General features: G+C 39.1%; 1 protein-coding gene across 1 annotated transcript in view; it reads right to left on the bottom strand.

Annotated features, from left to right (window-relative positions):
• IQCM (IQ motif containing M) overlaps positions 1-17,105 on the bottom strand; it is a 735,830-nt gene that overhangs the window by 635,707 nt on the left and 83,018 nt on the right. The window contains exon 3 of the mRNA XM_042782394.1: positions 13,540-13,569. Within this exon, the coding sequence (XP_042638328.1) occupies positions 13,540-13,569 (30 nt within the window). The remainder of the gene's footprint in view (positions 1-13,539; positions 13,570-17,105) is intronic.

Consider the following 17,105-nt stretch of genomic DNA (forward strand, 5'->3'; position numbering starts at 1 on the left):
TCCTGAGTGGTGACTTCACCCTCTTGGCATGGTGGGCCCTGATCCTTTCCCTCTTGGGCATGGCAGCCCTGCCCCCTCACTCTTTGGCAGCAGCTCCATCCCACCAGCTCACATGAATGAGCAGCCCCACACTCCAGAAGCAAGTTGGTGAAGGTCTGACTCTTTGCAACCTAGGGAGCTGTGGTGGTTCCATCCCCAAAGGCCATGGTCTTACCCTTGAGACTGAGCCAGCTCTGCTTCCTGTTTTCTTGGTCTCTCTGCTTCTGTCAATTAATGCCTGAGGGCAACCCACTCCACCAGAATCTTCCAGCCTCAAAGGACATTTAGCTTTCTTGTTCGTGGGCCAGCCAACCTGCTACTCCATTTTGTGCCAGTCTCTTCTACCAATTAATGCCTGAAGGCAACCCACTCCACCAGAAAGCCACCTGTGCAATGGCACCCAGCTTTTTCCTCCATGGGCTGGTAAGCTTGTTGCTGTTTAATGCTATTCTCTGGGCTCTGCTACTGCCGTCTCTCATGCTGGTCTCTCAGCTCTGCTGCTGCTGTTTCTTATGCTGCATACCAGGATCTCTCTGCTGGGGTCTTGGGTCAAGGATTCACTCCACTCCTGTTTCCACACTTTAGGTATCTGTCAGAGCAGTACCCCAATTTTCTGGTACGAAATGTGTTACACTTGGTTCTCTAGAGAAGCAAAACCAGTGAAACATATATACATATAGAGAAAGAGAAAATTATCTTAGGAAAATGGCTCACACATTTATAGAAGCTGCCAAGTCCCAAGTTCTTGGATCAAACATCAGGCTGGAAGCTTTTCCCAACTCACGCAGCTGCAGGAGCTGATGAGCTCAAGATTGGCAGGTAGTATACTGGCTGGAGACTCCAAAGAATGATGAATCCAAGATCTCCAGGCCAAATGGTGGATTGTTCACTCATGGACAGTTGTAGGCAACACAACAGGATCCCGATCTACAGGAGTGTCTCTTTTTTCCAGGATGTCCAAAAATGTATTGTAAGCAGGCCACACCCCTAGGGAAACTCCCTTCAATGGATTGGCTGCTCAAAACATATACACCCAAACTCATCATGGGAATAACCCACATCATATTTGCCAAAAGCACACAGAATTGTGGTCCAGCCAAGTTGACAAAAGCTCCAACTATCACAAGGATATTTAGGTGGCCAGCTAATACATGAAGAAATGTTCACAATCATTAGCCATTAGAGAAATGCAAATCAAAACAACAACGAGATACCATATCACCCCAGCATTAATGACAAAGTTCAACAAGACAGAAAATAACAAATGCTGGCGAGGATGTGGAGATTGGATTCTCATACACTGCTAGCAGGACTGTAAATGATAGAACCACAGTGGAAAGCAGTATGGTGATTCCTTAAAAATCTGGAATTAGAAATACCATTTCACCTGGCAATTCCATTACTAGGTGTATATCTCAAAGAAGTGAGAGCCAGGATAAGAACAGATATATGCACACTCATGTTCATCACAGCACTATTTACAATAGCAAAAAGATGGAAACAACCTGGGTGCCCCCAACAGAAGAATGGAGAACAAAACTATGGTACATACACAAATGGAATACTATGCCACACTAAAGAATAATGTTGTTTTTGTTGCTGTTATGTGTAGAATCTGCAAAACACTGCATAACATGGATGAACTTGGAGGACATTATGCTGATGAAATAAGTCAATCACAGAAAGACAAATATAGTATTAGGTCATTATTGTAAAAAGTCAAGGACAGGTTTATATATGGAAGGAAACTTTCTTTGTTGGTTATCAGAGGTGGGAAGGGAGAGGAGGGAACAATGCAAATAAAAAAAAATGCATTGACCCATGTCACTTTAGTTTTGTGTATTTCACTGTACATAAATTATATTTCAATAAAATTAAAAAAAAAAGAATTGAATATTCTCTAGAATCCTTTCCCTATTCCACAACTCCATAATCACTACTCACTATAGTAATAAATGTCTTATATAAGCACAGGGGAGGAATATTTTCAAATGTGTGGTTTTTGTGAAGAAAGGGAAAAGTTATAGCAGTATTCTTTAATTTTCCAATTGTTTAGGCATTACTATCGATACAAATATTTTTAAGCAAGTGTTCCAATGTATAATTATTTATCCATAAACTATTGTCATATCTATTTTATTAGTTTATTATGTTCATTATGAAACAAAATCAAAATGCCCATTGTAAATGAAACATATATGTGGTGGTTAAGTTTGTGTGTCAACTTGGCTTGGCCTGATTGACTGGCTGGGCAGCTAGATGTAGTCCTCCCCATGATGAGATTGGTAATCAACTCCATGGTGGAATCTACTGTGAGCAGCTGAGTAGCTGCTTTAGGGCTGTTGTCTACTTCTTGTATATAAGGAGAAACCTTGGGAATGGTCTCTAGTTTATGGCACACTTGAACCCTGCATGTAGCCATGTCATTTTTCACCAGCCTGCCATGCTCTGCCAACCTTGGGACTTTCAATGGACTGGAATTAATGTCTTGCCATATGGTTTGAAAACATCAGGACTGTGCCTTTTTAATTGTTGATCTTGGTTTTGTTAGACTCAGCAGCCAGTAGCTACCTGAGTAAAGAGATGCCTCTAGCTTCAGTGGGCCAGTAGCAAGAGACAGAGCTGAAGTCCAAGGTTGAGGGGCTTCCATCCAGCCGGTAGAGCCTAGCACTTTGAACTTGGACTTCTAGCCTCCCAAACTGTAAGAGAATAAACTCCTGTTTCTTCAAGCCATCCCATTTGTGCTATATTCTCGTCAGAGCAGCACTAGGTAACCAGAACAGAATATGGTACCAAGAGAGTGGGGTGCTGCTCTGACAGATACCTAAATGTGGAAACAGAAGTGGAGTGCGTCCTTGACCCGAGATCCTGCTATGTAGTAGGAGATACAGCAGGAGCAGAGCCCAGAGACTAGCATGAGACAGTGACAGCCTTACCAGTCCACGGAAGAGAGAGCTGGATACCATTAGGCAGGTGGCTTCCTGGCGGAGTGGGTTACTTTCGGGCATTAATTGATAGAAAAGACTGGCATGAAATGCAGTAGCAGGTTGGTTGGCCCATGGGGCAAGAAAGCTGAATGCTTTTGGGGCAGGAAGATTTCTGGCAGAGTGGGTTGCCCTCAGACATTAATAGGTGGAAGTGGAAAGACCAAGGAAATGGGAAGCAGAGCTGCCTCAGCCTCAAGGGTAGGACCATGGCCTTTGGGGTTAGAACCACCACAGCTCCCTAGGTTTCAAGAACCAGACCTTCACCAACTTGCTTCTAGAGTATGGGGCTGCTCATTCATGTGAGCTAGTGGGATGGAGTCAAGCCACTTCCCAAGTGTGAGGAGGCAGGGATGCCCAAGAGGGAGAGGTACAGGGCCTGCCAGGCCAAGAAGATGAGGTCGCCACTCAGGAACTAGGGGACTGGAGTCACCCAGTGAAGAAATCTGTACAGATACCACTCACTAAAGATCTATACAGGTCCCAAGTTGACAGGGGTAGAATTATGGTGGTTAAGTTTATGTGTCAACTTGGTTAGGCCTGGTTGAGTGGCTGGGTAGCTGGATATAGTATTGTCCATGATGAGACTCCATGGTGGAATTCTTGTCAGAGCAGCACTATGTAACCAGAATAATATATAAAAAATATATAAATAGATGTGTCTTTATATCTAATAAGATACCATTTTGCTCAAACCTTGGGAGTAAGCCCTCCCTATTTTGATACCAATGATTAAAACAAAGTTTGGAAACCATGGGCTGTGTCAAATCCAACAAACCACCTCTATTTTGTAATGCATTGGAACATACACACCTATTTATTTACCTATCATCTATGGCTGCTTTTGTGCTCCAAAGGCAAGATGAGTAATTGTGACAGAGACCATCTGGCTCACAAAGTCAATAATAGTTACTGCCTAATACTTTACAAGGAGCTCTGGTGATGCAGTGTGTAAGGCATTTGACTGCTAACCAGAAGGCTAGTGGTTCAAACTCACCAGACACTCTGTGGATGGAAGATGGGGCAATCTACTTCCTTTAAGATTCACTGCCTCAGAAAACCAGTGCGGGTCTTATGTTTCAGAATCAACTTGATAGTAGTGGGATTGGTTTTATTTTTTAATCCTCTACAGAAAAAGTTTGCTGACTTCCAGACTAGAATTAATTTCCAGATATCTACAGAGGAAGAGCTCTGCAGACAAGGCAACAAAACTGAGCGTACAAGATAGAGAGAAAGAAATAGACAGAAGTGACAAATCTGCTAGGGGTGCCAATGCTACAAAACAGGCATATGAGAGGAATTTCTTACCACTATAAAACAACTAGGAGCTCTGGTAGCATAGTGCCTAAGGCACTTGACTGCTAACCAAAAGGCTGGTGGTTCAAACCCACCAGCCACTCCTTGGAAGGAAGGTTGGGCAATCCTACTTCCATAGTGATACTCCCTCGGAAACCCAAGGAGGGGTCGCTATGAGTTGGGGCCAACTAGACGGCATTTAATAACAACAACAACAAATAAAACAACTAGAGTAAGGCTCACTATAGTATTATGGAGAACAAAAACAGAACTGTTTACTGTTGATGAAAACAAAACACAAAACAAAAGGCATAGAAGACCATATTTTTTTAAAAATAGTATTTTGCAGAGCACACTAGTCATAAGATAAATATCGCTTTCCACTCAGCATAACCTGAGTTGTTATACCTTTGTGTCTATTTCAGTACCTACCATACACTCTGAGAGCCAGATAATGAATAAGGAAGAGTTTGAACCACTAGCCTTCTGGTTAGCAGTCAAATGCTTTTGAGTTGTGGTGTTGGTGAAAAAGGCTGAAAGTACCATGCACTGCTAAAAGAACTAACACATCTATCCTGTAAGAAGTGGATCTGAAATGCTCCTTGGAAGTGAAAATGGCCAGACTTCATCTCACCTACTTTGGTCATGTTGTTAGAAGGAACCATTCTCTGGAGAAGGACATCGTGCTTGTTAAAGTGGAGAGTCAACAATAAGGGGGAAGGCCCTCAACAAGATGGATTGACACAGTGGCTGCAGTGATGGGCTCAGGTATAGTAGGAATCATGAGGATGGCACAGGGCCCGGCAGTGTCTCACTCTGTTGTACATAGGGTCGCTATGAGTTGGAGATGACTCAATGGCATATAACAATAACAACAACAACATGTTGTTGTTGTTGTTGTTACAACATACATTCTCAAATAGTCCAAAGAGACATTAAGATAGCAATAGATAAAATTATGATTTAATATGAAGATTCCAATTTATCTCTCTAACATACAAGGGCACACAATTCTAGTAAGTACTATAATATTCCTTTGGCCAAGATAATTTTCTTATGCTGTTGTTGTTGTTGTTGTTGTTAGGTGCTGTGGAGTTGGCTCTGACTCATAGAGACCCTATGTACAACAGAATGAAACACTGCCTTGTTGTGTGCCAGTCTCACAATCCTTGCTATACCTAAACCCTTTGCTGCATATGCTACTAAAGACAATTATTGGAATATGGAGAGTTATGACCTTTCAAAAACTCACTGCCACTGAGTCAGATTCGACTCATAACAACCTCTCCTTGGGTTTCTGAGGAGGTATCTCTACAGAAGTAGGTTGCCCAACCTTCCTTGCAAAGAGTGGCTAGTGAGTTTGAACTGCCAGCCTTCTGGTTGGTTAGCAGTCAAATGCCTTAGGCACTATGCCATAGTTGATTTCAAAGAATCTAGCATTTTATTATTCTCCAGTATTAGTTTTGGATTCCCCAGTTAGAGAAAAAACAAATAAATGAACAAACAGAAAAGGTCTTATATATCTTTGTATGCCCCGTGGCACTTAGTATGAGCATATGGTAAGCATATTCAATAACTAATTATTGATTAAAGATGTTCTGGTGGTATAGTGGTTAAGACATTTGGTTGTTAACTGAAAGGTCAGCAGCTCAAACCCACTAGTAGCTCTACAGAAGGAAGAAGAGGTAGTCTGCTTCCATAAAGATTTATAGTCTTAGAAACCCAGTGAGGGACATTATCAGTCGGACTTGACTTGATAGCAGTAAGTTTAATTTTTGATTGTTGTCTAAGATATTATCTGCCAAATATGTTGCACATCAAATCTGATTTTCCCTTTGCTTTTCATCACAAAATTGAATTTTCTTTCTCTCTCTCTCTTTTATAATGTTTCAAGATGAGATAGGGGAATAGGAGTTTGGAAATCTGGATTTAGTCACAGTTGGTTTCATAAACTAGCTTTGTGGACTTGAGCAAGTCATTAAATATCCTTTGTTCCCTTTCAACATAATGATGAGGTTAAAGAAGCTGACAACTAATAACCTATTTAGCTCTAAAAGTCTATGTAGCAAAATCACATTTAAGAATACAGCAAATCTTTAAAATCATGTTATTCAAGCCAAGTCCTCAAAAAAGCTGGAGGGCCAAGGCTAGAGGCAGACATGTATTTGAGGAGCATATACTGATTAAGAAATGTTGAATCAGATTTGTCTACATAAGCATACTTTCTCCAGTTTTCCATAGACTTCATTCTTCCCATTGCCAACACTAACTATTTCATACATGTTATACTACCTACTGGGCTTAGAAGAGCATCACAGTTTATACACCCTGATTTAAAATAACTGTAATTATCACCATTTTAATAACTAGAGTGATTATCCTGTGTGTGAAAAACAGAAGTACTATTGTTACTAAATAGAACATTAGAACACATAATGAAAAGGCATTAATCTTCTACCAGTATCCTGGCATTCTTTTACTTTCAGAGTTATAGTGATAAGAAGACTGAACTTTACATAAACATAAACCTGGATATTGGTCTTGTCTTTACCACTAATGAGTCCTGTGTCCTTGAGCAGTAACTCACTGAGGGTCTATGGACTTCCTTATTTATAAAATGGGAGGTGGGGTAGTTAGACCAAATGGTATCTAATGTACATTTTAGCTCTACAACTCCGCAATTCTATGACAACAGGCAATTCTATTCATTTGATCCTATTTCCTAGAATTTTGTGAAAGCTACAAGCCTTTAGAAATAAACAGATTTCCTAAGTTAAAGGAAGTAAAAGATTCAGGAACACAGTAGACCAACAGAATAAAAATGCAGTAGCAGATGAGCAAAGGGAGTGCACATTTCCTGAAATGTAGACAACAGTAAATAAAATAATGGAAAAGTACCTCACTAAAAACACAGACCCAAGATGCCCTGAAAATCCTTTAGCAGTAATGCAAAGAGCCTAATGGCAATAACATTAGGCTATGAATTAAGAACAAGAATGCTGTGTTGTAGTGCCTGCTGTGTCATTTATTTTGTGTTTTTAGCTTCTTATTTAATCTCGCTGACCCTCAACTATCTCATTTGCAAAAAAGAAAAGAAAAGAAAAGAAAAGGGGGGGACAGGGAATAATAAAGCTTTAAAACTCCAGTATATATGTATATAGAGTTTATGCATGTTACAATAGACCTATATCATTTATAAGATACTTTTCTTGAGATTTTTAGTGTTAAAAAAGACAATCCATCATGGGCACTGAGCATCCCTGACAATCATACTGAGTAACCCAAGAATGCAAGGCTCAAGACACTCTATAACTAGGCCATTTCTCAAGGTTGTATTTTCCACAAGTAAGCTACAGGGAAGAAGTTCTGGTGGCATATTGGTTAATATATTTGGCTGCTAACCAAAAGTTGGTTGTTTGAACCCAGCAGCCACTCTGTGGTAGAAGATACAGCAGTCTGCATCTGTAAAGATTTACAGCCTTGGAAATCCCATGGAGGCAGTCTTCTCTGCTCTGTAGGGGTCACTATGTGTTGGAATCAACTCAGTGGCAGTGGGTTTGGTTTGTTTGAAACCTTGAGTGAATGACAGTGGTAGTTCAGTGGTGGAATCCTTGCCATCTATGGGGAAGACCCAGCTTCAATTTCCAGCCAATGAACCTTAACTACAGCCACCATTGATCTGTCAGTGAAGGCTGGCATTTTGCTATGATGCCAAACAGGTTTCAGCAGAGCTTTCAGACTAAGACAAAGTAGGAAGAGAGATCCAGCAATCTACTCTCAAAAATCAGCCAGTGAAAACTCTATGGATCAATAGCCCAATCCCATTGTACATGGAGTCACCATGAGTTGGGAGCAACCTGACTGTAGTTAACAACAATAATAACCTTGAGAAATGAGTTAACATCTCCCTGTGAGATGAAAAGCAAGCTTACTCTAAAAGCAATAGATTCCCTAATCTCATATCCCTCCACTATAACACAAACCTGCTTTTGCAGCACCCATCTAGGTCCCTCCATATTGTCCCCATGGGACACGGTGGTAAGGGGAACATGAACATGAAGGTCTACTTGTTTGCTGGGTATAAGTAATAAAGTTCTTCATCTCCGGTCCAAGAATCATATGTCTTCTGCCAGCATCCATGAATCTGTGGTAGGCTACCTTGTTAGCTTGTGAATAGGGGGAAATCTCAGACACTTCACAGACCCTGTGAAAATCCTTAATAAATGTGTGATTGCTGGGTGAAGGCAACTATTGGAGTACCCAATATATATTTTATTACTTTTCTTAGTGTTCTGGTTACCTAGTACCACTCTGACAAGAATATACCACAAATGGGATGGCTTGAACAAACAGGAGTTTATTCTCTTACAGTTTGGAGTCTCTTACAGCTATTCTCTTACAGCTTTCTCTTACAGCTTTAAGTCTGAGTTCAAAATGCTAGACTCTAGGGGCTGGGTGAAAACCCCTCAACCTTGGCCTTCAGCTCTGCCTCCTGCTCCCAGCCCACTGAAGCTAGATGCTTTTCTTCATTCAGCTGCTGGCTGCTGAGGCTGACAAGCCCAAGGTTGACAAGTAAAAAGACACAGTCCTGATGTTACCAAACCACACGGCAAGCCATTAATTCAAGTCCATTGAAAGTCTCAACGTTGGCAGAGCAATGCAGGTTGCTGAGCAATGGAATGGCTACATTCAGGGTTCAAGAATTCCATAAGCTAGAGACCATTCCCCAAGGCTTCTCCTTATATACGGGAAACAGACCACATCACTAAGGCAGCTACTCAGCTGCTCACAGTAGATTCCACTATGGAGTTGATTACCAGTCTTATCATGGGGAATATAATGTCCAGCTGCTCAGCCACTCAACCAGGCCCTACCAATTTGACACACAAACTTAACTACTGTGTTAGGCTGGGTTCTCTAGAGAAGCAAAACCAGTAAAGCTTATAGAGAGAGAAAAAGATAAATTTATCTTAGAAAATGGCTCACACACTTATAGAAGCTGGAAAGTCCCAAGTTCTTGGATCAAACATCAAGCTGGAGGCTTTTCCCAACTCACACAGCTGCAGGAGCTGAGGAGCTCAAGGTTGGCAGGGTATACCGGCTTTGACTCCAACGAATGAGGAATCCAAGATCTCCAGGCCAAATGGTGGATTGTTTGCTCACAAACAGTTGTAGACACCACAACAGGATCCCGATCCACAGAAGAGTGTCTTTTTTCCCAGGATGTCCATAAATACATTGGAAGCAGGCCACACCCCTAAGGAAACTCCCTTTCAATGTATTGGCTGCTCAAAACATATACATCTGCTCCCACATCACAATTGCTTAAACTACACAGAATTGTGGTCCAACCAAGTTGACACACAGCCCCAACTATCACAACTAACACACTTAGTAAAATAAATCACAGTCCTTATTTTAATCAGGAGCCCTGGTGGCATAGTGCCTAAGGCCTTTGACTGCTTAACCAGAAGGCTGGCAGTTCAAACCCACCAGCCACTCCTTGGAAGGAAGACGGGTCAATCTACTTATATAGTGATACTGCCTTGGAAACCCAAGGAGGGGTCACTATGAGTCAGGTCCAACTCGACAGCAGTGAAAGAGTATTTTAATCTAGAACCAGGAAGAGAAGTTGTGTGGTTTCTGACCTTCCCACTTCCTGGGTCTTATGTATAGTCATCCGTTAAGTAATTCAGTGCACTACCATCAGGAGCTCTGGTAGCATAGTGGCTAAAGCACTTGACTGCTAACCAGAAGGCTGGCGGTTCAAACCCACCAGCCACTCCTCGGAAGGAAGGTTGGGCAATCCTACTTCCATAGTGATACTGCCTCGGAAACCCAAGGAGGGGTCACTATGAGTCGGGGCTGACTCGAAGGCACATAACAACAACAACAACAACAACCATCAGCAACCTACTCTACCAGTCATTCAATGTTATTAATCACAAATGCCAATACCTCACCCTTCTGTTCTTTACTCTTGTACTGTCAGAGTTTTTTTCCACAAAGTTAAGACCTTAAAACCTTACTGCTTAGTTTCTCTGGCCTAGGCTAATCCCAGATCTGCCACACTATTTATAAAGCAAGTTATTGTAATGCTATATAGCACTAAAACCAAAGGAAAAAATATATATCTTTATGGAAACTTTACAAATTATACTCTGTGCTTTAATTGCACGTGAAATTGTTACAGAGAACTGATAGATCTGAAAAGACTGTAAAATTGCTTACGATTGTAGACAGGAACTGGGAGATTTAAGTGCCACCTCTACTATATTTTGTCAGAATGTAAATATAATTGCAGGTGCTTAGGGAGGGAAAAAAAAGGAAAGACAAGTATACCAATAAAAATCTTACATGCTGAACACCAGGAAAGCAATAACACTTCTATTATAAACTATTTTATGTGATAATTGTCTTTTGAGAAATAGGGATAGGATTATTACCACTAACAGAAAGGCTTTAAAGAAATGCAAATGCATGATTAGGATCATTTTCAGGTAAGATAAACAGCTACTTGTAAAGATTATTTCTTTCTCTGTTTTCTCACTGGCTCATAGCTTTCCTCACATGTCATACCATTATTTGTTTTAGGTAAAATATTTCAAACACCTTGACATACTTTTTCACTTTGCATTAGGGGTAAGATTCTTCCCATGTCTAAAATTAAGTCTACTTAAGAGGACAGGGATGTTCTCCAAACCATTATACTTTGCTTGTTCCAAATGAGTTTGGCATGCCTTTAGTTGTTTATCTGCATAAACTTGCCAATGTATTAACAACTAGATGGAATAGGAATCTGAAACATTTTCAGCCAATCACAAAGCTCTTGACTTCAACCTGATCCGTTTTTTGACTTGTTGCAGAAGCAAGAACCAAGGTGAAATAAAGGATGGAAATGATGGAGCCTGGCCTCACTCCTAATTAAGACACTTGTGAAAAAAAAAAATCCTATTTCCCAGTATATTTGATGGCAGAAACATTTGTCACAGTCATTCCCTAGCAGCTAATTAAGTACTTGCTGTTTTATTAACTCTTTAAAACCACATAATACACTAAACTAAACTCTAAAATGACATGATACATTTGGGCACCAATCTAGCTTGTCCACAGTTACATAAAACTAGAACATTATTTTTCAGATAACCAACAGGGAGACAAATCATACCAAGCTTTACATTTTCTACCAAAACTAATGCATAGATATAATCTGTTGACTATAATGAAATAAAGAAAGACAGCTCATTCAACCCACTCCTATTTCCAAGAATACTTTTTTTTTTTTACAAAAGTATTTTGTAATTACTTTACAATGATATATAGCCACCAGCTTTTCTATATCAGCATATAAGTTCTTATGTCTCCTTCAATGAGTCATCAGTAATTTATCTAGTATTTTATAGGTTACATTGTGCTTTCATACACAAATTTCATTTGTTCCTTCTTCATAGCAATATAGTCAGGTTTTTTGCTGTTGTTTTTCTTTTTTTTTAAAAGCATCTCTACTTTACAAAATAGGAAATGAAGATTAATTATGAGAACCAGACCTTCATTTTTAATTGTTTGTCTCTAAATTCCCAAACAGATGCACAGAGTTCATTAAAAGAGGCATATCTCATTAGACTTCCATTATCATCCATGAATATCCTATCATTCTGGAATATGCAGTGTGGATGTATTAATGCAAGGTCTCTTTGTTACCAATCTTCCTTCTACAGCCACAAAAGCTGCTCCTTTGAAAACTGTGAATATTTCCTCATTGAATGGGTGTTTATTTCAGGCTACAAGCACAGGGAGAAATATAAAATGTAAAATTCTTTCCAGGTTCAAGAAAATAAAATGTTGGCCATCCACAAAAGAAATTCTTGTAACAATGAAAATCTACCCTTTGAGAGTTAGATCATTCCTTTTTCAAGGGAAAATTGGTGTAAATATTACAATCTGGATTATTAATGAAATACCTGTAGGAAGGTCAGAGTTAAGGATACTCCTTGGACATAACAAACACCTCACAGGATTGGTTTCCTGGGTTTGAAGGATTGGGATCAAAATTTCATGGGACATCTTTGTCAACTGACATATTTCATAAAGTTTAGGTTCTAAATCCTACTTTTTAGTGAGTAGTATCTGGGGTATTAAAAGCTTATAAGTGACTAACTAGATTACAACTATTGGTCTTTACTCATTTAGAGCAAAAGACAAAGAAGGAAACCAAAGACTCAAAGAAGAAACTACTCTATAGGCCTAATAATCTACACAAAACATGCTTCATCTACCCTGAGACCAGAAAAACTAGATGGTGCCTGCTACCTGCTGACAGTTCAGTTCAGGGCCACAACAAATGGACCCTGATAGAACAGGAGGAAAATATGGAACAGGACTGACCTCAAATTTCTAAAAAATAAGACAACCAAACGAAACAGACTTAATGGACATGTTGAGAATGGAGGACTCTCTGAGACAATTTCCCTGAGATATTCTTTAAATCTTGAATTGAAACTAGCCCCTGAGGTTACCTATTAACTAAACAACAGTTTGGTTCATAAAATAAAAAATACTATATCTACTATGAGTACTGTGCTTCTTCTTCACAAAATCATCTATATGAGAACAAATTGTCAACAATAACTTCAAAAGAAGATGAGAATGCAAGGAATCAAGGAAACTAGGTTAATGGAAATGGAGCTACCAGAATAGAAATATTAAGAATGTTCACACATTATGAAGAATTTAGCCAAAGTCACTGAACAATTTGCACAGAAATCATTGAAGGGAACCTAAACTGCTGTGTAAACTTTCACCAAAAACACAATAATATATATATATATATATATAAAATATCTACAGGAATAAATAACTAAAAAAGCCATATACTCATTTGATTTTTCTAATGATGGCATAATTTTTTTTTTCTAAATGTAATTCTGCTTATTAGTAAATAAAATCAGCTGCTGTGGTATTTCTGATTACCACTCTAAGACATAAAGTGCTTGCAAGTTATTACTCCCGCCTTCAAAACAAGAAAAACTTGAATAAGTTGAAAAAATGATTTGCATAAGTTCAATCAGGGAATTGATTTGACAAGACAAACAGCCACCCCAGTAACTGGAGACACAGGAAAATACAGGGAACACAGCTGCTAGAGTCAGTAGGAACACTAAAACTGTGACTTCAACAAATTCCTAATGGCAGACCATGGACTAGTTTGAGAGTTAAAAACTCTTAGTGGCCCAGTCTAATGGAATTGCCCACTCTTATATGAGTGTTACCTCTAGGAGTCTCACTAGCTTCACATGGTGGTGGTGTTGTTATGTGCCGTCAAGTTGGAGCCGACTCATAGTCACCCCTCCTTGGGTTTCTGAGGCAGTATCACTATGGAAGTAGATTGCCCCATCTTCCCTCCGAGGAGTGGCTGGTGAATTTGAACTGCCAGTCTTCTGGTTAGCAGTCAAGTGCCTTAGGCACTATGCTACCAGAGCTCCTGATTCACATGGTAAAGAAGTAAAGAGCCCAGATGCTCAAAGCATTCTCCACAACAGAGGCCTCCCCAACAAGGGAAAAAAAATCATCAGGAATTTACCTGAAAGGATAAGAAAAGCAAGAGAAATTACCCAACCCTAGCCTCCTCTACCTTCCTATCTCATCTAAGGTGGGGAAAAAAAGAAGAAAAAAAAAAGCTGAGAAGCACCTGTGAAGATCCCAGTCCAGGAATGAAAGCCCACTAAATGACATAAGCTTAATCACAGGATTATAGACCTCTTACTTTCTCTGCACTTTATCTGCATATAATCAGGTTTCCTGCATAATAACAGAATTAAAGTTCAAAGAACTAGATGGCTTGGGCTCTATTTAAGCATGACTTTCCAGGGAAACCCCAAAACAAGAAGGGATACAAATATGAGGATATCAGATGATATTGAAGTCTTTGGCATCTATATCTATAACAAACTTTAAACAAAGCATAACTTCTACTTAGATAAGCTCAAGATTTCACACTGAAGGAATTTTTACCCGAGTTCATAATATATCATGTCTGGCTTTCAATACTAAATTTCAATGGATGATAAAGGCAAGAAATAAAAATACAATCTGAACAAAGAAAGCATTAGATGACACTCACAAATGGCAGAGATTTGGGAATTATCAGATTGAGAATTTAGAATAACCATGATTAACATGCTAAGGTCTGTAATGAAAAAAGTGAACAACATTAAAAAACAGATGGGTAATGGAAGCTGAGAGATAGAAATTCTAAGAAGTAATTTTGAAAATAGTAAAAAATCCAAGTACCATAACAAAATTTAAGAATGCATTTTATGATCTCATCAGTAGACTGGACACTTAACTAAGGAATCAGTGAGCACAAGATATGTCAGCATAAAATTTCCAAATTGAAATCTAAAGAGAAAAAAGAATGAGAGAATAAAAAGGTAGAATAGCCCAGAACTGTGGAACAACTACCAAAAGCATGCATATGCATGATGAGAATATACCAGAAGAAAGAGGAAGCAGAAGAAATATTTCAAGTACACTAACTACTCACTTAACATGGTTAGGTTCCAAAGACCAGGTCATTATGTGAAGATCGACATTATGTGAAAATTGTGACCATATCAGCTCACAAAATAGAAGTGACCATATCATTACATAACTGCTAAATTACATCATTGTGTTACTGCTAAATCACTGAGAATCATGGCCCAGCCAAGTTGACACATAACTTTAACCATTACAGCTAGTGTTACTCTCACCTCACACCTCAGCATTCACTACTGCCAGATATGCATTGTTAATGCACAAAATATCTGGAAAGTCAATTCTTTACTATTACCATAAATATGAAATGTCAGATAATAAGTAAGATGATAAGTGAGGAGTTGTTGTTGTTAGGTGCTGTCAAGTCATCCTGACTCATAGTGATCCTATGCACAGCAGAACAAAACACCACACAGTTCTGCACCAGCTGCGCGATACCCACTATACTTGAGTCCATCGCCGCTGCCACTGTGTCAATCCATCTCACTGAGGGCCTTTCCCTCTCTCGTTGACCCTCCACCTTACCAAGCATGACATCCTTCTTCAGGGAATGGTCCCTTCTGACAAGTGAGGAGTAGGTGTATTAATGGTTGAGAGATTTCCAAAATTAATAACAAATACCAAACCATAGATCCAGAAATCTCAGAGAACACAAGCTGATAAGTACAAAAATTTATTTACCTATACATACCACATTTAAACTTCAGAAAAACAAAGACTAAAAGAAAATCTCAAAAGAAGCTGGGAGAGATAGTCCCTTAAGTATCATCTGATAAAGAATTGCATCAGTTTTATTATCAGAAACTATGCAAGAAAGAAAACAGGGAGATATTTAAAGTGTTGAAAATAAAAAACATCAACTTATGGGTGTAGGCAAATTGGTATAAGTGTAGGTTTGGAAGCTTGGGACCATAGTCTCATGGGACTATTCAGTCAATTGGCATAACAGAGTCCTCAAAAATTATGATCTGTATTATAGTGAAGTAATAGCATCTGGGGTCTTAAAAACTTGCAAGCAGCCATCTAGACACAACTGTAAGCCTCTAGTCACTAGGAGCAAAATGGTAAGAAGGTAACAAAAAGGTCAGAGAAAAAATAAACCTACACAAGCCACAACTTCATCTACTCTCAAAAAATCAAACAAACTCACTGCTTTCAAGTTGATTCAACTCACAGGGGCCCCTCCTTATGTTTCCAAGATGGTATCTCTTCAGAAGTAGATTGCTCAGTCTTCCTTCTGAGGAGTGGCTGGTGGGTTTGAACCACCAGCCTTCTGGTTAGCAGTCAAATGCCTTAGGCACTATGCCACCAGAGACCAGAAAAACTAGGTGGTGCCGGGCTACCATCACTGACCGTTCTGACCAGGGTCACAGTACTTGGTTCCAGATAAAGTGATAAAAAAATATAGAGTAGAATTCAAATTCTCACTGAAAAAAAAAAAAAAAAAAACCTGACAAACTGGAACAGTAGAAAACAGATGACTCCCTAAAGCTATCATGCTGATACACTCTAAACCTAGAACCAAGCCTATACCCTGAGATCACTTTTTAGAAAATTAGCCAAGTGTCACACAAAATAAAGGCTATTACCTGTAAGATCAGTGCCCTATTTAATAAATATCAGTATGAGAACAAAAGGTAAACAATACTCAAAAGCAAAATGAGAAGATAATGGAGCAGGGAAACAAGAGTAAAGGGAACAAATTGAATACAATTAAAGAGAATGTTGTCACATGTTATAAATGTAACTAATATCACTGAATAATATTTGTGAAAATCACAAAATGGAGACCTAATTTGCTGTGTAAACTTTCACCAAAAATTCAATAAAATATTATGAAAAAAAAAAGAAAATCACCAATCTAGAATTTTGTATCCAGCAAAATTATCCTTTAAAAGTGAAAGAGAAATAAAGCTTTTCTCAGAAAAACAAAAAGTGAGGGACTGTATCTCCAGTAGACCTGTCTTCCAACAAATATTAAAATAAGTTATTTAAAAGAAGAGAAACAATGTGCAAAATCTTGGATCTACATCTAAAATTAAGGTCATCAGAGAAGAAATAAAGTAAAATAAAATCTTTAATTTTCTTTTTCTAATCTTATCAGCCCCAGGGTTACAGGTGAGGAGAGGCAACTCAGGGATGCCCAAAGTAGCCAGTGGGAAGAGCAGGAGAAAGGGGATTAAAAGCCAGGAAGCCAGAGACAAGAGCAATAAGCCAAAGGGATTAGGTGAGGAGAGGAAACTCAGGCCC

The sequence above is a fragment of the Orycteropus afer genome, unplaced genomic scaffold, assembly GCF_000298275.1.
Source record: "Orycteropus afer afer isolate SDZICR_OR568_19922 unplaced genomic scaffold, OryAfe1.0 scaffold00297, whole genome shotgun sequence".
NCBI classification, from domain to species: domain Eukaryota; kingdom Metazoa; phylum Chordata; class Mammalia; order Tubulidentata; family Orycteropodidae; genus Orycteropus; species Orycteropus afer.